This window comes from Penicillium daleae (genome assembly GCF_028827525.1).
Source record: "Penicillium daleae strain IBT 16125 chromosome Unknown utg000001l_segment0_segment0, whole genome shotgun sequence".
Lineage (NCBI taxonomy): Eukaryota > Fungi > Ascomycota > Eurotiomycetes > Eurotiales > Aspergillaceae > Penicillium > Penicillium daleae.
In genome coordinates, this window is record NW_026623149.1 from 39,063 (window position 1) to 61,832 (window position 22,770).

General features: G+C 47.7%; 7 protein-coding genes across 7 annotated transcripts; 5 read left to right on the plus strand and 2 right to left on the minus strand.

Moving 5' to 3' along the window:
* Nucleotides 1-267: 267 nt before the first annotated feature.
* On the minus strand, nucleotides 268-1,681 carry N7458_000006 (TauD/TfdA dioxygenase family protein; the record flags this gene model as incomplete). The annotated part of the gene is made up of 4 exons (XM_056903400.1): nucleotides 268-345; nucleotides 399-507; nucleotides 555-1,325; nucleotides 1,392-1,681. The coding sequence occupies 4 exons, from the start codon at nucleotides 1,679-1,681 to the stop codon at nucleotides 268-270; spliced, it is 1,248 nt and encodes a 415-aa protein (XP_056771167.1).
* Nucleotides 1,682-1,969: 288 nt separating this feature from the next.
* N7458_000007 (alpha/beta fold hydrolase) lies at nucleotides 1,970-2,827 on the plus strand (the record flags this gene model as incomplete). The annotated part of the gene is made up of 1 exon (XM_056903401.1): nucleotides 1,970-2,827. One exon carries the CDS (start codon nucleotides 1,970-1,972, stop codon nucleotides 2,825-2,827), a length of 858 nt encoding a protein of 285 aa, XP_056771168.1.
* A 1,022-nt stretch (nucleotides 2,828-3,849) lies between these two features.
* Nucleotides 3,850-5,253, plus strand: N7458_000008 (TauD/TfdA dioxygenase family protein; the record flags this gene model as incomplete). Its single annotated transcript, XM_056903402.1, has 5 exons — nucleotides 3,850-3,912; nucleotides 3,970-4,012; nucleotides 4,075-4,256; nucleotides 4,313-4,846; nucleotides 4,903-5,253. The coding sequence occupies 5 exons, from the start codon at nucleotides 3,850-3,852 to the stop codon at nucleotides 5,251-5,253; spliced, it is 1,173 nt and encodes a 390-aa protein (XP_056771169.1).
* Nucleotides 5,254-5,447: 194 nt separating this feature from the next.
* On the plus strand, nucleotides 5,448-5,639 carry N7458_000009 (uncharacterized protein; the record flags this gene model as incomplete). Its single annotated transcript, XM_056903403.1, has 1 exon — nucleotides 5,448-5,639. One exon carries the CDS (start codon nucleotides 5,448-5,450, stop codon nucleotides 5,637-5,639), a length of 192 nt encoding a protein of 63 aa, XP_056771170.1.
* Nucleotides 5,640-6,190: 551 nt separating this feature from the next.
* N7458_000010 (nucleoside deaminase) lies at nucleotides 6,191-7,002 on the plus strand (the record flags this gene model as incomplete). The annotated part of the gene is made up of 3 exons (XM_056903404.1): nucleotides 6,191-6,473; nucleotides 6,538-6,671; nucleotides 6,727-7,002. 3 exons carry the CDS (start codon nucleotides 6,191-6,193, stop codon nucleotides 7,000-7,002), a joined length of 693 nt encoding a protein of 230 aa, XP_056771171.1.
* A 765-nt stretch (nucleotides 7,003-7,767) lies between these two features.
* N7458_000011 (uncharacterized protein) lies at nucleotides 7,768-9,504 on the minus strand (the record flags this gene model as incomplete). The annotated part of the gene is made up of 2 exons (XM_056903405.1): nucleotides 7,768-9,382; nucleotides 9,404-9,504. 2 exons carry the CDS (start codon nucleotides 9,502-9,504, stop codon nucleotides 7,768-7,770), a joined length of 1,716 nt encoding a protein of 571 aa, XP_056771172.1.
* Nucleotides 9,505-9,822: 318 nt separating this feature from the next.
* N7458_000012 (uncharacterized protein) lies at nucleotides 9,823-11,358 on the plus strand (the record flags this gene model as incomplete). The annotated part of the gene is made up of 5 exons (XM_056903406.1): nucleotides 9,823-10,260; nucleotides 10,391-10,628; nucleotides 10,683-10,892; nucleotides 11,035-11,285; nucleotides 11,335-11,358. 5 exons carry the CDS (start codon nucleotides 9,823-9,825, stop codon nucleotides 11,356-11,358), a joined length of 1,161 nt encoding a protein of 386 aa, XP_056771173.1.
* Between the last annotated feature and the right edge of the window lie 11,412 nt (nucleotides 11,359-22,770).

Here is a 22,770-nt window from a genome sequence, read left to right on the forward strand (position 1 = left end):
CGATTACACATTGATTACTCCAAAAATACTAGGAAAATTGCATATCTTATACAAATTTGTTTAGGTTACTAGTCTTGGCCTGTGTGTAAGATTTGTTATCGGATGGATATCGGACGATTATCCAACAGCTCAAGTTGAATATCGTAGTCGTATCGGACGGAAAATCCAAATATCGTTATCGTATCGAGGTCGGCTATGATCCGATACGATATGATAACATCGTACGATCCGTCCGATGCTGCCGCAGCCTAATGATGAGGCATCTTCCTACACCGAAGGGTGGTCCGACGCTGCGATGTTACACTGATGCATGATTCGTGGTCCGTAAGACTCGGGGAACTCAGTCTGTGATCAGTTAGGAATTGCATTTTCGCAAATGACAAAAAGAAAACACTCACAATACTGTGCCACAAGGCCCGGTTGTACCAGAGGATGACATCTTGCTCCTGATGAGGATGCGCGTAAATATTCTCCGGTGACAAGACTGGACTCATAATCCTGCGGTCGCTAGTTAGCTCATCATGGATCCCTAACGCCAAAATAGAGAAACTCACTTGTCCATAAAGGCGCGGACCTCCTTCAGGTCGGTGACTACCGTCTCATCCCCATCCGGTTTGTTCCTGAGATACAACTTGAAAGCACCTTGGCCATGGACTTGAAGGGACTTCTCCCCAGTCACCGGATTGGTCCACACCATAGGGTAAACGCAAATTCCATCCTCTGTCCACGGCGAAAGTTTGTCTAGCGGCATCTCGCGTCCCTCCGTTTCGATAAGATGGCCGAGTTTAGTGCTGCGCGCAGTTGACATCCACTGGAACGCGTGCGGTGCGTACTCAATACGACTGTGCAAGACAATCTCGCGCAATTCTGGTTCCAAGACCTGTAGTGCCCGCGATCCCGCTATCATAGCAGTAGCACCGGGTGCGATGTCCATCGTTCTCCCAGTACCATCACCCCAGTGAACAGTAACGTCGGGGCCTTTCGGTGTGCGTACAGCCAGCAGACAGCCTACCCGTGGGGGAGGAATCTTGTACAGAGAGCCATCCCAGTGCCACTGATAAAAACGACTGGAGCCGGCATCTCTTTCTTCCTGTGGGGTGTGTGGTGGAAGGTGGAAGTTGACATGGTCAATACCCTTCACTTTGAATCCTGGCGGGAAATCGAAATGGCCTTGAGGAACTTCGCCACGCCCTAGAATATGGACCTGGGGCTGGGCGTTGATAGCTGGCCGGTTGGGAAGACCATAAATGGTGACCCCATTTTCCGACAGAAGTACAGGGTCGGCGCCGTGAGCGAAACCTCCGGTCTTCTCGTCAGGGTCAAAGCTAAAGGAAAGACAAGGATCAGTAAATAATTAATATTGATGAGAAGACAGTCTATGGGTAGAATACCATGAAGCAAGTCGATACTGCTGTTGTGGTGTCAGCATTTGCGGCTGCTCCTTGAAAACTAGGAGCTTGTGGCGATGGAGGGCATCAGAGATGAGGGCAAAATCGGCGGAGGTGAAGTTGTTAAGATCAATACCATAGATCTCGGCTCCAAAGTCTACTTTGTTGTCATGCTTGATGGGCACCACACGTCCATCGCTACTGGTCGCCGACGGAGGTTGGTAGACCTCGCGAATAGCCAGGACCTTAGGGGCCTCGGCCTCAGTGGCAGTGGTAAAGACAGCGAAAACCATGTTAAAGATAATTTATCCAAGGTACGATACCTTGCTTACATTGGTTTATTTATCCTTTTTATCTGGACATCGCTTCCAAGGTGATATCTGATTGGACTTGGCAGACAAATTGACGGTCGGATCGCGGATATAGACGGGCAGTTCTCGGCCGTGGACGGACCCGCCGATCGGGTGGGCCTGAGTAGAACAGCAACTTCTTCTCTATTGAAGTCTTTTGCCCTTGCAGTTTTCAAGCTTCCTCAACGATTTGCAGTAATTACAAACTCACGTTGAGCCCTATTTTTCAACATGGATACATCCTCTACATCATTCTATCACAAGACGCCTAACGGCACAAACGTGCATTTCACCCAAACAGGCAACCCATCAGGCCCTCTCATTATTCTTCTTCACGGACTAGGTGGATCGACCGAGACATTCTGGCCAATTCTACAGTCTCTGTCGCCAGAGATCAACCGCCTGGCCTGCGTTGACTTCGAGGGATTCGGCCAAACCACTTTGTCCTCGCCTGACACTACGCTTTCTCTTCCCCGATATGTCGACGACCTGGAACATCTCGTGGCATCTCTGCAAGACCCTCCTGGGGGCTTTTCCGGGAGGAAGTTGCTCTTCATCGGCCACAGCCTCGGGGCTATCGTCTCAATGCACTACGCCTCGAGACACCCAGATCAGGTTCGAGGTCTCGCCTTGCTTGGAGCAGGTCGCTCAGTCGCCCACATTCCGGCTGCAAGAGAGCGAATGCTAGGTCTAGCGGCCAAGACGCGCACAGAAGGAATTCAAACTGCAGCGGAGATAGCAGCTACCTCCAACTTCCCGTTACAAGGGACGGTTGAACCTGAGCTCCGCCAGAGCGTTCGGGAAGCAGTGGCCAGCTGTGATGCCGAATCCTATGCCAGAGCATGTGAAGCGATCGCGGGTCTTGATCATCTGGATCCGGATTACAGCCTGATCAGTGCTCCGACCTTGTTTTTGGCAGGAAGTGGTGATATCATCTCTCCTCCAGAAAGATCCGTGGGACTACAGGAGTTGACTGGAGACAATGCGTGGGTGATTATCCTTGATGGCGTTGGACATCAGATGATTCTACAGAATTTGGAGGGATCCATTGAAGCCATCGAGACTCTTCTTGAAAAGGTCGACAAGTAGATATCCTAGTCATAATCACACTATATCCGATATTTTCATTTCTTCCTTACTACCTTGAATCGTACAATGCCAGCTTTAATGCGACACGATGTATTACATATGCCTGGGCTTTGTTGGTTCAATAAGTCCACCAATAGCAGGTCAAACTTCTGCTTTGTGGGTCGCGTTGCTTAGCGTACACGGATTCCATATATATATATTAGCTCAAACCACGACTGGTCTGTGTTATAATTCAGAGGGAAGGTTGCTTGTATTCATTAGACAAGAAAATTGAGGGTTTATATACAACATCCAGCCTCTAGGTTGAGTTCCAATCAATCCTGGTAATTCCGTAGAGAAGAGGAATAGATTCCGGTGCATACGATAGATAGATCACAACATTTTGGAGTTACAGACTATAATCTATGTTTTTACCAGCTCTGTAGCTTATCATCGATGCTAGATTCATCTACGACAGAGCTGAGACCCCGTACCCTGCGATGCGAGTCTCACTGATACTTTCTTGTCATTTGTCAGCTCATACCCCGGATAATTTTGTGAGACTCTCCAAATGCTTGAAACCCTTTGTCGGTTGTGCGACGAGGAGCTCTGCGGAATCCGACTGGGTAATGATTAAGCGGCCGTCAAGATCGGCCGTGCTGTCGGCCGGGATGGCTCTGCCGTGGTCTGCAAACCCGCTCCATGGTCCGTGCGACGATATGGTAATAGATGTCTGGTTTATTTGTCTTGGGTAACATACAAGCTCCAAGGATGGTAATCCGAATCGCATGAATGGATAACGAATTGCGCATGTGATGTGCGATGCCTATCTCTGCTGAAATGCCGCGGGGGCTCGGACGGACTCGGCCGGGGGAAATAATAGGTCAGACCAATAGAAGTCAATGCAATTGATAAACGGCCCCCCTCAATTTCTGGGGAAAGGACCTGCCAGATTGATAAAAATACATAAATAAAATCAATCAGATCAATCAGATCATCGATCAACACCTCCTTTGCATTAGAACAACAATCGATCGTACGCAATGGACAACCACACTTCCTTCACTGTGACACCGCTGGAGCGGACACCTGAGCAAAAGTTCAACGTGAGTATCCATGTCTAATAGCCTAGTGGTAGTATTTTCAAGCTCATGTTTCGATAGTTCGGAGCTCGCGTGACTGGAGTAGACTTGAACAACATCTCAGGTGGGTCCTTATTGAACCCACTATCTTAATGGTTGGAGGCCGGATCTAACATAGATGAATAGATGACGATGTCGATCGTCTCAAAACTGCCATTTGGCGCCACAAGGTCATTGTCGTTAAAGCCCAACACAACCTAAATCCTAAGAAGCAATGGGAGCTCGTGACCCGGCTAGATCCCAAGGCCAGTGATGGCCACAGTCACGGAAATCTTACCACATTCCGGGCGAAGGGTGGACTTCTTGCTGTATGCCTTCCCATCCGATACTTTTGTTCATTTTCACGAGCTTTGACGGATATTAGCAAGGAAGAGAGGTCGTTGGAATCCCCGGCGCAGAAAACGTCAGATTAATTGGCAAGGGCTTCCAAGGGGAGAACCACTTCGGTATTGTGAACCACACCATCGAACGCGGACTCAGCAATGACTTTCATGCCGTCCCACCATCCGTGGAGGAATTTGAGCAGGGCATCACGCGTTTCCAACGCTGGCATATCGATGCTCCACTGTATGGGAAGGATCCTGCGTGGTTCACAACCCTGCGCTGTGTTACCCTTCCTAAAGGACCCAATCTCACTGTTCAATGGGCCGACGGGTCCGGTCAAACTATGCAATCCCCACCGGGACAGACTGCGTATTTCAGCACATCTCAGCTCTATCTCATGTTATCGCCCGAAGAGCAGGCGTTGGTCGATCACAGCTGGGTCGAATATGCGCCCTATCCATATAAGTGGATTGAGAAGTGCAAGGGCAATACCAACGGCCTTGGTCTAGCAGAAGGGGGTGAGCGTCTCACCGAAGAAGAACTTGGAGAATATGATACGACGGCAGTGAAGAAGGTATTGATCTGATCGAGCCCCGAGTCGCATGATCTATTGGCTAACTTGAGGAATAGTATCCATTGGTCTGGGTGAATCCTTTTACGGGCGACAAAGCCTTCCAGGTCCACGGAATCTGTGCCCGAAAGCTTTATCTGCGTAGCTCCCAGGAGGAGCAGCCTCGTATTGTTGAGGATGTGGCAGAGATTCGCAAGTTTATTTTGGGTATCCAGAACAGGATCCTCAAGCCTGAGTACATCCTGCTGGCCCCAGCTGAGGAAGGAGATATGGTAATTTGGGATAATTACGGACTCTTCCACTCTGCTATTGACTATCCGATCATCATGGGTCCTCGCTCTATGCACCAGGCAAACATCAGTGGCAGTATTGGTCCAAAGGGACCTGTGCCGATTCCCTTGATGGCCTAAGGCGAGACTATATATCTGTCACATCGCTTAATCCTAATCAAGGGAATAATAATTGAGCCTGGCTTAATGCCGATAGCTTGAAATGTGACCTTCATGTCACGGATAGCATATCCAAACAGTATTTAATGAAGAAACCTCGATCTATAATTTTTGACCCAATGAGAATCTTATCGGCAGATCTTTCCATGCCCGTGATGGACGGTCTCACTTCTACGAGCGAAATCAGAGACTTTGAAAAAGAAAACTCGCTTTCGCCTTCGGGCATGACGGCGCTGACGGGAATTGCGTCCGCCGCAATGCAAGACCAGGCATTCTCTGTGGAGATTGATTATCTGGTGAAACCTCTCTCTCTACGGAAGTTGAGAAAGACCATGAACATGGAATGAAGCAATGCAGGGATGACGGCATGGATTGGCGTTTTGGCAGGGCAGGTGAGCTTTGGTGTTTTTCATAAACCATACATACTCACCTTTGGGCTCTTTTGCCGCCAGATAGACGAACGACTAGGTACCATTTTTGCTTTATACAATATTTATTTGCTTATTCTTTTATCTCTTTATTGAGCCATGATGCTATTCCAACGCAGAAAACAGCGTTGTCAGACCAACCAATGGCGCGTCATTGATCAATGGTTCTAATCCAGACTTATGGCAGCTTTATCGCCTACCCTATCATCATGATAGGGAGACGCCATGTGTTTCGAGAATCGTGGAGTGATATTATACCTTATCAGTGCTCTTATCGATCAGCAAGCGGCTGGTTTCAAGGATTCTGGGTCGGTCGCGGCGTCGGCCGACTACGGTTGACGGTAGATCCCGTCCGCCTTGATTAGAATTGAGGGTTTCCAGCAGAGGTTCAAATGATTTAACATCTCGCCATTGTACAGGGTTAGCTGAGCTTTTGCCTCGGATCATTCTCTACTCCCGGAACTTCAAACATGCGGTCTTCAGTCTGTGTCTTCGCTCTACTCAGCGGAATTCTCCCTGCGGCGCTGGCAGTGGTACTTGCGGACCCGAATCTGATGATCAATGGCATCACATTCCCGACTCGAGCCCACTGGATGCGCCTGGCAAACGAAGCACTAGGCGAGATAAGTGGCTCTCCTTGTCCCTTTGCCGCCTTCGGAACGGTCATCGTCAACCATACGGCCTCCGAAGCAGGCAAACTCATTTGCATGGGCGTCAATGAGAATGGAAATACCGGCAATCCTTCTCTCCACGGTAAGGCTAGCTTCTTGGTTCGTAATCAACCTCGCATTTACTGATGCGAACCCTCACCCTACAGGAGAAATTGCGGCCATCAAGAATTGCACGTCGATTCTAACTGACCCCCATGGCAAGTTCCGTATGAGCGCGTCCGAGGCACAAGATGCGTTCGCCGACCTAACGCTGTACACAAATGCTGAGAGCTGTCCTATGGTATGATAACTGCGACCTTTGGCGATACTTGGATAATTAGCTAACGAGGACAAAGTGTGCCTCTGCAATTCGCTGGGCAGGGTTCCGAGAATATGTCTACGGAACGTCGATCGATACACTAATCCAAAATGGCTGGGGTCAGATCCGTATTTCTTCATTTGACGTCTTTGAGGCCTCTTTCGACCTTCCGAGTCACGCGCGATTAATGGGCAATGTTCTCACCAATGAGACCGATCCCTATTTCTTGTGGCAGTACGATCCGAGCTACCCGTGCCCCCATGGTTGTTCACGAACGAGGGATGGGACAAGTTGCAAGGCTTCTTCGAAGTAGATGCATTTGAATTTTGTCCCACCAAGTAAATATCACTATTAAGCGCTTCTGTATGTGCTTTGATGTGGAAAAAACTACTCCTTAGTAGAAATGAAATAGAAGTAGATCAATAATGCGACCCTTTCGACTGACCTGTTTGGATATGGCGCTCAGTCTCATTTCTATAACGCGAGGTAAATTCAACTAGCAGATCGTGGAAATTAGCGGCGCAATTTTATCATAGGCATTATATGTATTTGTTATCATAATTAACACATTTAAATCTACTGCTACATCATCCCCCTCCATTCTGCGCGAGAAGCAAGATGTCCTCTAAGGAATCATGTACCCAAAAACTAGAGTTTGGTAGAAGGCAATTGCTATAAAGTTCTTCCGTATGAGACTCCCGAGCTGCGAATCCTGGCGGTTGCATGGTCGAAATTGGCGAACGCGGTTCAGTCATAGATGGGAGGTTATCAACCGGTCGCCAATGATCTGTACGGCTCGCGGATGCCTCCTGCTCACAGAATGATTGTATGAGGCCACGAATATCCCAGCCTGATGATTCTTTGCCTCGATCTTGATCTAGCCGAAGCAGCAGACGCAATATTTTAACACCTCTTATGGCAATCATGCTGGTACCGCTTTGAGACAAGATCTCAATCATGTGTTTGGCTAACTCGCGATTCTCTCGTTGGTCACAGTCAGGGAGTGGGTGGAAGAAAAGATCTAAGCACAGTATGATCTGGAATGAGGTAAGTATCTATGTAGTAGGGCAATAAGCGATCACTGGACACTTACGCTTGCTGCCACGCTAAACGCGTGATAAATCCAGAGTACCGGTCCATCCTCCCGAACCAGTTGCTTCTGTTCCCGAATTATGGTTTTCGCCGCCGCGATACAGGTCTTGCGGGTAAATGTAAACGCCGGGTTGGTGAAGCTTGACCAGAGGAACTTGCGATGAATCATGATAACTTTATGAGCGGAGCTAATAGTCAGGCAGTGTCGAGCCCACGGTACGTAGGACGGCCAAGATGGCTCGAGAGTAGTATTGCGTAGGCAAAAAGGAATATGTTTGCTGACCAATGTGCGCATTTGTGTGTCGTATCGGATGACATGCTCATATTTTGTATATAATGTGTGCGATGCAGATAGGTCATCTTGAAGCTGAGGCATGAGTGTTGCAATGTCGTATAGGAAACGATGGTAGGTCACAAGAGTTGGCATATTGTCTGGGACAGGGGTCATTCTGTCATCATCCATGCAATTTCGAGGCTTGCCCGTATTAAAATCTTGGCGATGAATCAGATAGCTTTCCGAAAAGGGAATTGAGAACCAATCCTGGATACATAGCTCCGTCCATAGTCGTCGGCCGATCTCCCTTCGTACTGGATTGCTTGGATGATCATCGGGTTCCCCGCCTAGTCTGTGCATACCCAAGCTCTGCGCGATCCGGACAGCAGATGCAAGCTTGACGGAGTGGCTATTAGAATGACCCAACAAGTGAGCGCTTATTGTCATTGTCGCAATACACTCGATCCCATACAAGGAATGGTGAGCAGTATAATCCGCCAGATTCAGACAGACCAAGGCGGCTTTGAAAATTCGATGAGCCAAGTTAGTACGCTCAGGATCTTGAAATCCCCACGAAGTAGACACTGAACGGGGCGCACATATCATACTTCCTGCCAGCACGGCAAAAAGAAGTGCAGCCCACTGAAGATCGATCTGCTGGTTATCAATACGGCCTTGGTGTTGTTTGATAAAACGGTCAACTTCTTCCTGGAATATGCGCCCATGGAATGAAGCGTGATACCACAGAAGGCACTCGCAGTGGTAATTGACCATTCGCAGTAAAGTGGGTGGCTCAGGAAGCAACAGTTGCAGGAGTGGAAGCGAAGACGCGTCATCTGTGAAACGCAACTGAGGAGGGTCTGCAGGACCACCCTGTAGAGATACATCTCCGGGTGACTGTGCAGGGGCACAATTTGGATCTCCAACTAGACCGTCGTAGTCAGGGACTTTCCGTCGGCCCCATGCCAAGAATTCCAAGATTGTCGCAGCATCCTCCACTTCGGCCGTCTCACGGCTGGGACTGGCATCCTCCACCTCCGACGGTGCTTGAGTTGATATGCCTTCCGGTACCGCGGACAACGACACTGCACTATCATTAAAGTTGGGACTTAAGCTGTCGTGCGTCCTCACTGCCCGCAGTGTAGCTTGCAGCTCGTTGAGGCATGCAGCGAGGGTCCCAGTCAGTTCCGTTGAGCAGGATCCACTGCGCTCGGGAAGTTGTGGAGATCCTGCAGTCGCCCGCGAGTAAGGAGAAATGTGCGGTGAGCGATAGCAGGCGCTGCCTCTAAAGTTCCGAACCCGTAAGAATCCGAATGTAATAGCCGAGCTTCATGGAATATGATCTTACCTATGGCGGCAATTCCGACACGGCAGGACCTTATCGCACTTGATCTTTCGCCGGGTACACTCTGCACACGCCAGTCGCTTTCTTCTGGCTGACGGATTCATATTTTTTTGCTGTTAATTTCCAGTGAGATACCTTGAAACAGATAAATCCAGCAATATCGGGCGAGAGACGGGTTTTGATCGTGGTGATCCGTGCCTATAGAGCAATCTTGTATTATCAGCTCGGCCGACGCTAGGGTGAAGGGTGGCTGCGCAGCGATAACGATAATGACAGGGACAGGGGTAGCAAGATAGAGAACGCCATCGCCTGTGAGATGCCAAAGGTTAATCCCGTCATGGGCGCGACCGCGCAGCAAGAATGTGGAAACATGCGAACCTCAAAAGAACAATCCTACCCCAGATGTCTCGGGATTGTCATCAATGGCGATGCGTCTGATCCATCGCAAGCGCTGGGCGCTGCCCAAACAAGATAGCAGTATTGCCCCACCACATGTGTGGAGTAATGCCGATCAAGATCCAGTTCCACCAGAGAAATGGACTTGGACAGGCTGGACCTTCACGCAGTACTGGCTGTCTGACTTGGTTACTGTTTCAACTTGGTCCGCTGCCAGTTCGGCGTACGCGTCTGGGCTTTCGGCCACGGACACGGTGCTGTTGACACTGGCCGCGGCGCTGTGTAACGCTATACCAACGGTCCTCAATGGTGCTGTAGGAGCCGACCTTCACATTCCATTTCCCGTCGCTATTCGGGCTAGCTATGGCACGTACTTCGGGTACTTCTGTGTGGCATCGCGTGCTGTGCTAGCGATGTTTTGGTTCGGCATCCAGAGCTCGTATGGAGGCCAGTGTGTAACTCCGGTGAGTGCACTCTCGTCCATGACTGGTATTCCAATATAGCTAACAAATGCGATGGATTATCACCGCCATTTGGCCCAACTTCGCCAATCTTCCTAATCATTTACCAGCATCGGCAGCTATTACGACACAGGGAATGATTTCCTATGTTATCTACCATGTCGTTCAAACGCCATTCCTCTTCATACCAACCCATAAGTTGCAATATATGTTTATTTTCAAGTCCACTCTGGTACCACCCATGGCGCTCGCTATGGTAATTTGGATATCAGTCAAGGCTGGAGGGGGAAGTGCGATGTTCCATGAGCCATCCACTGTTCACGGCGCCGAGCGAGCATGGCTATGGCTGATGAATATGACCTCAATCACCGGTATGTTTGTATTAATATTTTCATTGATAACCTTCAATTCTAATGAAGCTCTAGGTGGCTTTTCAACACTCGCGGTCAATATTTCCGACTTCTCGCGCTTTAGCAAGAAGCCAGGCAGTCCAGTTTGGCAACTGCCCATGATTCCCCTCTTCAAGGTTATCACTGGTCTTTTTGGCATCATTGCTGCCAGCGCATCTAAGCAGGTGTATGGGATCATTCTATGGAGCCCGTTGCAGATAATTGACCAGTGGCAAGGCTCCTCCGGTGGGCGAGCCGCAGCCTTTTTTTGTTCATCGCTGTGGTTGTTAGCACAAATCTGCAACAATATCTCAGCTAACTCGATCTCATTCGCAAACGGTTGGTACCGATCAAGCTTTTATCCCACTGGGTACTAATTCTCATACAGATATGACGACCATGTGCCCGAAATGGTTCAACATTAAACGCGGAATGATCATGTGCATGGTTCTGGGCGGATGGGCGCTCTGTCCCTGGATTATCATTAAGAGCGGTCAAACCTTCCTCAGTTTCATGGGCGCATATTCCATATTTATGGCACCAATTGCGGGCATTCTTTGCTGCGATTACTGGCTCATTAAGCGACGCAAATACGACGTCCCTGCTCTATATGATCCGCGAGGGATATACTACTACAAGGTATGCGGTTTCCGATACTTCTAATTTGAAATCACATTTACTAATCCAGGTGATCAAAAACAGCTCGGCATAAATTGGCGCGCTCTATTGTGCAATCTGGTGGTGATTGTTCCCCTTCTCCCGGGCTTGGCACACTCGGTGACACCAAAAAAGGTCAACATCGATACCGGGCTGCGACATCTCTATTCTATCAATTATCTCTATGGGTTCTGTCTTTCTTTCACACTTTACTTTTCCTTGAATTATTTCAGGCCTGACCGAGCCACACTGATCCCAGCAGTGGTTCCGGGGGTGGTTCGCCATTTGAATTCCGTTGATTCGGATTTGGAGGCAGAAGTGAGTGTGCAAGACAAAGTGGCGCAACCTACTGATAAGTTGAAAGAGTAGCGAAACGCCGGCGAAGGTTCTCTTGTTTCTGATCGATGTCAGGTATCGCTTATCGCCCGTGCTCGTCTATGTTGACTTGGGATGCCCAATCTCACGAAGTGCCCTGGAACGAACGAAGTGAGAGAAAGGGTTCTAATCAACGTGCATGTACGTGCGTGTCTGCAAAAAGAAGAGGCTTGTCTATGTAGGAACTCTGCTGCCACGCACGCTGCTCAATCTCCCGTGAATTACCTTCTTGAGCCTAGCTTCTCTTGGCCATTAGGGATCTAGGGCTTTATATGCATGTATCTGCACGTTCTCCTTCGGTGATTGCTTCCTGTGCACCTTGCCCTGAGGGTATTGAACAGCCCCTTCATCCAGTCTTACCCATAATAATCATCAGTTCGATCATTCCGTTGAATTTATTCGATATCATATTTACTAGCAAATAACATATTAGCTAGATTTGACATCTAATAAGATCGGCTGAAAAGAGTATCACATGATACAACTTTTAATTATAATACAGTTTGTGAGATACTGTACCCAGATTTTCGGTCAGCAATTCAAAGAAAAAATGTGCTTGGTCTAGAGGTGCAATTAGGAAATCGTGGAGTATTAGGTTCGCTATACAAAGCATGCAATACAGTATGAAATAGGGAAATTGGATTTTCCATTGGTCTCTATCTAATTAATTAATGGTTTGTGTGTCTCTGTAATTAGAGCATTCAAAGGGTGACCAAAAGGAGATCAGTTCAACGCGACTTTGTCGAATTTGCAGACCAGAATTATTTACAACATACTTAGACTTTACCTTATCTATCACAAATTTTTAGAGATGCATTAACTTAACCTAGATGCTGTACAGGTTCTAAATAAGATTTGTTCAATGACATTCTATCTTAGATGATTTTGGCTATTTCCTCCTCACCTTTTCTAACTCTTGCCCGGCATCTATGACGGCCGGGGGTAACCAGAATCGGCGGATAATATCTAAGGGTACTTTATAAAGAGGGAATCGCAACCAGCCTTATAGTCAAACTTTGATTAAGTTCTTATCACGAGTCAATCTAAGGACGAGTCCCCTTCCGCCGGACAGGAAGAGCCTCTTGACTAACCTTAGCTAAACCTGAGCGAACAAGTCAAATGCGAGACCCAGAATAATGAGCTGACCGGAGAAGACATACGCCTAGACCGTTAGTAAACGTTTCCGTTTAGCATATCTCTATCCTACGTAGAAAATTGGGATACAGCGGCTGCATTCAGAGAGCTATATCAGAACTGGTAATGCTGAATTTCATCTACAAGAGCTTTAGAGACTAAAAACTAACAGGAAGGACGCTATCTTGGAAGAGTTCGACCTAGATCGTCTAGAATTCCAGCTATTTTACGAGGATAGAAATGATTGTGTTTCTATTATTATACCAGATGTTTTAGACCGATATGAGCGCTGTCGAGCTCTAGGATTCTTTCGGTACGACAAAAAGACCGGCCGAACGATTCTAGTCAATCCTTGTGCTTAACTGAAGCCCGAGGCTCTAGATCTTGGGCACTCGTCAAAACGAGAAAATACTAATCTTATAGGCTGTCATAGCGAGGGACTCAAGCTAGCTGCTCTAGACATGTTATGCAATAGCTATAGCGTCAAGATTGCCACCGCTAAGCGAAGAAGATCTTCCTACCTATGACTGGAAAGAATCCTAACAAAATGCCAACAGTTAAAAATTGAAGAACTGAAGAGAGAAAGGAAAGAGCAGGGTAAAGCTGAGTGAAAGATTTAGAGGGAGGGAGTATAGCTTTTATTTATACTTTAATATTTAGACACAGATCTTGTTTAATAGCCGAGGATAGTATTAGGGCCTAGGGGAACCTGTGCCTTCCATTTTTGCGGGATTTTTATCTAACACTTAATTTTTTGAAATAGAATAGGATTAGAGGACGAAGCACCTTAAGAAATGGGGTCATGATGGTAAATGGAGGCTATTAAAAAGTAATTCACAAAGTAAACAGCGTCGGGGGCAAAGTACCGCTTCGGGTATAGACTAAACGCGGAATGAGTGCGCAATAACGTGATAACGTATTGCCCGAGCGACCGAATTAACCGAGCGGCCCTACTAAAACCTATCTCAGAAAATAATATATCTTGTTTACCACAATAATCCCCCCCCCCCCTCCCCTAACAAAACGGTCTGATCTAAAAAAAAAATTAATAAAGCAGGAGGGCCGTCTTTTATTAGCTATAAAAGCTATGAAAGATGGTAAATATCCCTCTGCTATAGCTACTGCGCGGTCTTTTTATTTACTAGTCTTAACTTTGAAGGCCCGCCTTAATGGGCGTGAAGCTGCTTCTGAAAAACGACACAATCGCATTATTTTCTCTGAAATTGAAGAGTAATCGATTGAAAAATGGCTATTGGATATAGATACTAGAGGGGCTGCTCTTACACTGCCTATGTTGAGAGATATGGCTAATTTACTCCTTTATACCTAAAAAATAACCCCCTCTACTGTTTGTAGAGATTGGGCATCTTATTTTGTTAAACGATATCTAAATTTGTTCACACGATTATCTCGAAAATACGACTATCAGAGGGCTCTTTTAGAGGACCCTCGAATTATTAAACTATGGTTTGATTTGGTCCAAAATACCGTTGAAAAGTGGGGTATCTGTTATGGTATTGACCCCTGTGAGGCTATTCCCACTTTTCGGCCTGAGGCCACCCCGGAGGTTGGCGATGACGCACCAGTTCGGTGACCTCTCATCTCCCTTCCACCGCTGTTTCGTCGGAGGAGAGTTGCCCGCTGACCGATATATTTCTTATGCGGACTGATACGTTTACCTGTTTACCCCTCCTTCTGTTAATGGGGGATATATATAAGATCAGCCTAGGGAGAAGAAGATAGAGCTCCCTAAGAAACAGTCTCTGTTCCAATCCAACCTAGTGCTTATCCTCTCCTACCTAGTTGACAGGCTTACTACCCTGCAAGTAGTTAACATCGTAACAATTCTGTTTCTTCTTCTTCGACTACCTAGGAGAGATGACACCAAGGACTCGTTCTACTCCCTCTACCGAAGAGGCACCGAATCCTCCTCGTGCTCAAAACGAAACAACAACTACAGAAACCGAAACTATCCCGTGGGACCTCGACCTAAACCTTGTAGCTACTTAGGCTACCATCGAGAAACTACAGCGCCTGAAAGACCTGCAGGACCAAGCGGAACGCCTGAGGTCCGAAGTTCTAGGCCGAAAGCCCGACGATTCCCTATTGAATTCCCACCGGGAACCCTACTACCTATCCGGAAAAGACCAGGAGATCGAGCTCAAAAATCTGCCAATCTTCACGCTAGACTATATACTCCAAAAACGTCAGGAATGGCTCCTCGACCTACAGCAGATGTTCGAGGGCGCACCTAAGCGATATTATGACGGACGTACTAAAATCCTTGGAGCTATTAGTTATATGAACTAAACTTGTCGGTAGAGATGGTACCGACATGCTGAGGAAAAGGGATCGACTACCCCTCGAAACCTTAAGGAAGATTAGCCCTATTTCAGGAACTGGACCCTAACCCTTATCAAGAATGCAGCTAGTCTCGAATCCGACGTGATGGGGCAGCTTGAAAGAACCTACCAATACCGAGATGAGGACCCTCGCGAGTTCTATGCGCGCCTCGACACGCTAGAACAGCACTTCCTACGGTCGGCCGAGAAGGAGAGAGCACTATCCTACTTTGCTAAGCTCTAGTATACGCTCTAAACCACTATCCGCCGCTATGTGATTAAATTACTAGAGACCTGTGAAGACATGATCGATATCGCTTACTACTTCTAGGATATAAACAAAACAGAGGAGGATCGCAAGCGAAAGCGCAACGAAGGACTACTAGAACCCTCTCGGAAGAAAATCCAAAGGGAGTTCCCTCCGAATCCTATAGGCGAACAAGGAAGATTCCCTTACCCCAGGAGAGGTAGCTATAGGGGCCGATATAGAGGTGGCTATCGAGGTAGTGCCCGCTAGGAAAGCAATAACAACAATCCGATAGCCCACGAATTGCCCACGAAGGACCATCGGAACCCTACTGAAGAGGGCTGGAAGAGGAATATATGCTATAAGTGCGGCAGCCCGGATTACTACGCGAATACCTGCCCGAAGCGCTCGGGCGAGAAACCCGTTACTGTGTAGAGCGCTCGACAGGGAAACAGCAGCGAGACGGAGTAAACCCTACGCCTTCGTCTTTCCCCGTAGTAGGGACACGAACTCGGTTTCATATACCGATTACTGCACGAAACGATCTCGAAACCTACGCGGATCTTGACAGTGGGGCTAAGGTCGACCTTATCAGCTTCGAATTCGTTAAAGCCTACAAATTCCAACAAGCGAAGCTTTCAGAACCTTTTATTCACGCTATAAACCAACGACTAACACCAACATACGGAGTTTGGACTATTCTACTAGAGGCCACCGATTCCCGGGGTATTACCCGCCGATTTACCCGCTCCTGCGTTGCAATTGACCGGGATCCACGGCTCCATAGAAGCCTAGTACTCCTCTCTATGACGACGATCCACGACCTCGATATACACATCTCGGGACAGAGCGGCTATTAGTGGTTTGGAACACCTGCGATCGAAATCCTACCACTAAAGAAGTTTGCGAAACAGGCCCGAAACCACGTATATGTCTTCGCTGTAGTACGCCTACCTGAAGAAGTGTGGCTACCGATCGACAGAGAACCTACCGAAGGACCACCGGATCCTAGCCGACTACTACCCGAACTTGCAGAGGTCCACGACGCCTTTGCATCCTAAATCACCGATATCCTACCTTCGACTACCGAACACGACTATGCAATTAACATACTCCCCGGCACAAAGGTGCCTTACGGTCCGATTTACCCTCTCTCCTAGAAAGAGCTAGCCGAACTACGCCGATACCTCGACGAGAATCTCAAGAACGGCCGTATTCGCGAATCCAAGAGCCTAGCAGGGGCCCCAATCCTCTTTGTGCTAAAATCGGATGGGAGCCTACGCCTCTGCGTCGACTACCGAGGACTTAACAAGGTTTCGGTCAAGAATCGGTACCCTTTACCTCTTATTTCGGAGATTTTGGACCGGTTGTCAGGTGCCAAGATCTTCAGCAAAATTGATATCCAGGATACGTACTACCGAATTCGTATCAAGGAAGGAGATAAGTGGAAGACAGCTTTTCGAACGCGTTACGGGCACTTCGAATATACCGTTATGCCTTTTGGCCTCACGAACGCACCCGCAACTTTTCAAAACTATATACACACTGCGCTCTATGACGTACTCGACGTCTTTGCGATAGCGTATCTTGACGATGTCTTAGTCTTTTCGTTAGACCGAGAGTCCTACACAGACCACCTTCTCTAGGTGCTCCGCCGACTGCGATCAGCAGGCCTATATATAAAGCAAAGTAAGTGCTCGTTCTACCAAGACCAGGTTGAATTCCTTGGTTTCGTGATCTCCCCGAAGGGTGTTTCGATGGACCCTTGGCGGGTTTCCGATATCGCTTCGTGGGAGATACCCAAGACATACCGGGATGTCCAGGTATTCCTGGGATTCTGTAATTTCTACCGTAGATTCATCCGAAATTACTCTCGGGTTGCACTCCTACTCACAGGGCTGCTGAAAGGAAGTAAGAATAGGCGTAAGCCAGGGCAGGTTAACCTGACCCCTCACGAAAGGCTCGCGTTTCGCCGCCTAATCCTTGCCTTCTAGTCGGCACCCCTGCTGAGACACTTTGACCTATCTAGACCGATTCGGCTAGAAACCGATGCGTCTAATAGCGTAATAGCAGGCATACTATCTTAACTAGACGAGAAGAACGTATGGCACCTAGTAGCGTACTGGTCACGAAAGTTCTCTGGTACGGAGGTCCTGTATAGGATACCGGATCAGGAACTATTCGCTATCGTATACTCGTTTAAATACTAGCGATACTACCTAGAAGGAAGTGCGTACCCTATTGAAGTATTCTCGGACTATTCGAACTTGCAAACGTTTATAAAGCAGCCAAAGCTTAATGGCAGGCAAGCTAGATGGTGTTTGTCTCTTATACCTTTTGATTTCGTGATAAAGCATCGCGCTAGGACAAAGAATCCCGCGGATAGACCCTCTCGGCGATGGCTACCGAGTGACCTAGAGGTTAACCTGATTTCGCCGTTAAGCCGCCGAATAGCTAGCGAATCGCAGACGACTGATCACCGTTCTGTTATGGTCCAGTCGCTGACTGTGAGAGCGCTCACCTCGCAAATTCCATACTTCAAAGAAGATGAAGATAGTGATGAATTAACCGGGAAGGTTGACTGGGAAGAGCTTAGCCGAAGTTGCCGCCTCCCTGAAGCACGGGTGCAGCCTGCTTGTGCCTCCGAACAGGCCTACTCTGAAGAGACGAGTAAGGACCTTAAGGAGTTGATTGGGCAACTTCAAGAAGAAGACCTAGAGACCTAGCGCCGAAAGACTACCGTAAAGCAGGCGAACCCCGGGTTTAAGGGCTGGAGTCTAAGTTCCGAGGGGCTTTTGAAATTTAAAGAACGCGCATATATTCCTGTGGGAAGCAACCTTAGAACTAAATTGTTAAGCATTCATCATGATAACCCCCTCGCTGGCCATTTCGGCCGATCCAGGACGCTTGAGCTGATAAAAAGGAAATATCACTGGCCGAATCTAGACCGAGACGTCGCCGAATACGTGCAGGATTGCCAGACCTGCTAGGGAGTCACTGCGAGAAGACATAAACTATATAGAGAACTCTAGTTACTACCTATACCCTCTCGACCCTTTACGGAACTCTCAATGGATTTCGTTACTGGCCTGCCGCCAGTAATTCATCAAGAGAAAGAAGTTGACGCGATCCTAGTTATTGTCGATAGGTTCACGAAATAGTCGCTATTCTTCGCCGTTTCCACGACGATTACAGCCGCAGACCTTGCCGAGCTATTCCACAACCAAGTCGAATTGCGTTTTGGGCTACCTAATGGTATTGTTTCTGACCGAGGCCTAGTATTCACGAGCAAATTTTGGTCAAGTCTTTGTTATATCTCCAAAGTACGCCTTAGGCTTTCAACAGCGTTTTACCCTCAAACCGATGGCCAAACGGAACGGGTTAACCAGACCTTGGAACATTACCTACGTTGCTTCGTAGCCGAAGACCAGGCAATATAGCCAAGCCTTCTCAGGTCAGCAGAATTCGCATGTAACAACGCAACTAACACAACCACAAAGACTTCCCCTTTCCAAGCCTTACTAGGCTATTCGCCATCCTTCCAACACCGTTTCGAGGGCGAACCGGCTTTCGGAGAGGTCCCAGCGGCCACCGCACGAATTAAGAAACTAGAAGAGCTCCGTCAAAGGCTACAGGAAAACTAGCGAAATGCAAACGAAACTATGGCGAAATACTACAACAAAGGTCACCAACCAATACGGTTCAAAAGGGGTGATCTTGTCGGATTGTCAACAAAGAACCTAAGGCTAAAAGGAAGCAAGAAATTAGCCCCGCGCTATATTAGGCCCTTCCGAGTACTACAATCTATTGGCTCTCAAGCTTACCGCCTAAGCTTACCTCAGCAATACGACCGAATCCATAACGTCTTCTATGTTTCCCTCCTCGAACCCTGGCGGAAAGCTAACCAAAACGATCACGAATCCCTACCGTTACCTGATCTCGAAGATAATGAAGAATACGAGATCGAGGAAGTGCGTGACGAGAAGAAGATTAATAGCGAAACCCACTTTCTAGTCAAATAGAAGGGATGGCCCTCCGAATACAACCAATGGGTATCCCATGAAGACATAGCGAATGCCACGGAATCCATCCAAGTCTATCGGAAGCGACAAAAGGGGAATACCTTAGCTATTGACAACGGAAGACCCCCGAAACGGAAACGAAAGGCAAACGAAATCCCCTAGGGACCTTACCGATCCCTCAACAATGAGGTCTTCTTCAAGATCAAGCAGGCACCGCAGCCCGAGAAACTCATGGGTGCCCTCGTACCTATATCTCAACTTCATTGGGGCCTCCTCTGCGGATGACTTCAAAAATATTACGACCGACAGGAGCGAACAGTCACTATTAGGGAGCAGTATTCATGAAAACAAGCCGATTCTCTATGGAAATGAGATCTAAAGGATGACTATCCAGCCGGGTTCCGCCGAGAAATATCAGCACCCACGGCCAGCAACGAATCCTCCACGAAAAACCACCAAAACCTAGAAAAAAGAGCATCATAAACGCTAATGAAGGATCTACTTGATCGGCTGCAGACTGCCGGCGTTAAAGAATCCCCCACGAAACCATAACGAAGGCGTCTCGAAACCTCTGTTCGACCAGGGCGAGAAGTCAACCCTATCACAGCTCCTCCGGAACGAAGGGGAAGTCCTCCATCAGCATCTCGAGCAGGAGGGCCGACGGGAAGTTGACCGGGTCCAGAACCGTAGGAATGCCGGCCGCGGCGTTACCGTTCGCAGGGTGGTTGACATTGTTCAGAATATAGCTATCCTGAGCGTCACGAATCGCCACCGAAACGCTGTCGACAAAGGCCAGCTTCGCTTGGGTCCATCCAACGAAACCGTCATCTCCAGGCAACAAGCGAAGTAGCTTCTTGGAACGGAAATCTTGCCAATCGCTGGGCAGGGCATGAGGACCGGGAGGAACGATGTTGACCAGCTTGGAACGACGGGACGCAAGAACAGTATTGTACGCGGGGGCGTGTTTCTACCGAAACCCTAGTTAAACTATATCGAAACCCGCACCTATTTTCAACCTACCTTGTTCTCTGTTTTGGTTCCAGTCAACTGGTGCTCCTTCCGATGAGCCAGCTCCGTATTGTCGAAGGCTCGGCAGAGATCCACCAGGGAATCGTTGACTTCTAGCCGAGCCTCCTCGGGGTAGGGCCATTCATGTTGGAGGCCGTCCTTATAGTCCAGGTTCTCCAGCCAGAAGTACCTACGGGCCCACTGCACCACGGACGCCAGGTCGTGGGCATCGCCCAATATGGCAGTCGACGCCTACAACTAGTCAGCTTAGTTCTCTTATACAGGTTAGCGAAACGCACAGGAATGCATGTCGCATTCCGACCGGAACACTGGCGGCACGCAACCGAAGCCTTGGCATCCAAAACGCAGTTGATATCGAGCGGGATATCCAGTGTGGTGTCGAAGTTGTCGTACGAGGTCCGCAGGCAGTGCATGCACTAGAAGTGTTTGGGCCGAATCGGCACCGCAAGTGTAGCGCGGGTTCGCCGAGGCATCGTGAGCGCTTCGGCAGTGTTTCGGGAATGAAGATTTGACGAAAAGTCGCGTCAAAATGGCTCAAGAGATAGGGGGTTTGGGGGGGTTGCAGGAGAGGAGAAGAGAAGAGGAGGAGAGGAAGATGGGGTGTGGGATATCAACAAAGAAAGAAGGCCCTCTTTGGTTACCACGCTCTTTGTTTGCTTCTCATCGCCATGGCGAAAACTTTGTTTACCACCCCATGTTTACACTGTCCTTTTCCTGCAAGTTTGCCTGTTTGTTTACATCCTCATTATTTGTTTACTTCGCTTGGGACAAGCGAAATTGGAGGGAGGATAATTGTTATGGTATTGACCCCTGTGAGGCTATTCCCACTTTTCGGCCTGAGGCCACCCCGGAGGTTGGCGATGACGCACCAGTTCGGTGACCTCTCATCTCCCTTCCACCGCTGTTTCGTCGGAGGAGAGTTGCCCGCTGACCGACATATTTCTTATGCGGACTGATACGTTTACCTGTTTACCCCTCCTTCTGTTAATAGGGGATGTATATAAGATCAGCCTAGGGAGAAGAAGATAGAGCTCCCTAAGAAACAGTCTCTGTTCCAATCCAACCTAGTGCTTATCCTCTCCTACCTAGTTGACAGGCTTACTACCCTGCAAGTAGTTAACATCGTAACAGTATCACTTCGGATGATATTTCTAACTTTGATGAGTCTGGTTTTGCTATAGGAGTTGGTACTATACAAAGGATTATTACCTTAGCTAAATACTATAGAAAAAGGGCTCTCTTACAAGCTGGAAATCGCGAGTGAGTAACTTTAATTAAGTGTATTAGAGCTAATGGAAGTGTTATCCTCCACTCTTCGTTTTAAGGGGAAATTCTTTCCTAAACATCTACGTATCCCCCTTGATTTAAATTAACCTGGATCTCATCTGACTATAAGCAAAAATGGCTGGACTACTAATAAAATTGGTTTATGGTGGTTGAAATCTTATTTTATCCTAAATATTAGGAAAAGAGTAGGAAAATACTGCCTCTTAGTCCTTGATGGTCATAGGAGTTATTTAACCCCTGAATTCGATCGAATTTATGAAGAAAATGATATCATCGCGATCTGTATGCCTTCTTATGCCTCTTATCTTCTACATCCTTTAGATGTGGGTTGTTTTTCGGTTTTGAAGAGGCTTTACGAAGGAGCGGTTTCAACTATGATGCGGAATAGAGTTAATTCTATTAATAAGGAAGATTTCCTTGAATTAATTGCAGATGCAAGAAAGGGAGCTTTTAAGACCTCTACTATCCAGAATAGCTTTTCAGCTACTAGATTAGCACTATTTGATACTAATATAGTCTTAGAAAAGCTTAATTTATGCCTGGATGAACTTCCTCCTCTTGAGATCCTTCCTAAGCGACCACTCTTTTCTGGTAGTGATAGTGATCTAAATACTCTCTGGACTCTCTCAAAATTCTCAAAATCGCAATCTCGGATCAAAAAAGGTTAAGAATCTTCTTCTTCAATCCTTTCTTCACCAACCAAACGGGAGATTGAGAGGACCTATGAAATGACTATAAAAGTGGTCCATCATTATATTTTTCTTCAGAATCGCTGCGACTAATTGGAGGCTTCTAATAAGAAACAGATCAAAAATCGAGCAATCAAGCATAAGTTTACTAACTAGAGGGGCATTTTCGGGAGTCGGGAGGATAGTCAGGATAATGTGGTTGTTGAGGATAATAGTAATAGTGAAGATATATCTTTGCTAGAGGTGCCTGAAGAACTACCTGCAGAACCTGCTTTACCCTCTATGCCTATAGTTAGGCGGCAGGTCACCTGCTCTGGATATGGTGTTAAAGGTTATACCTAT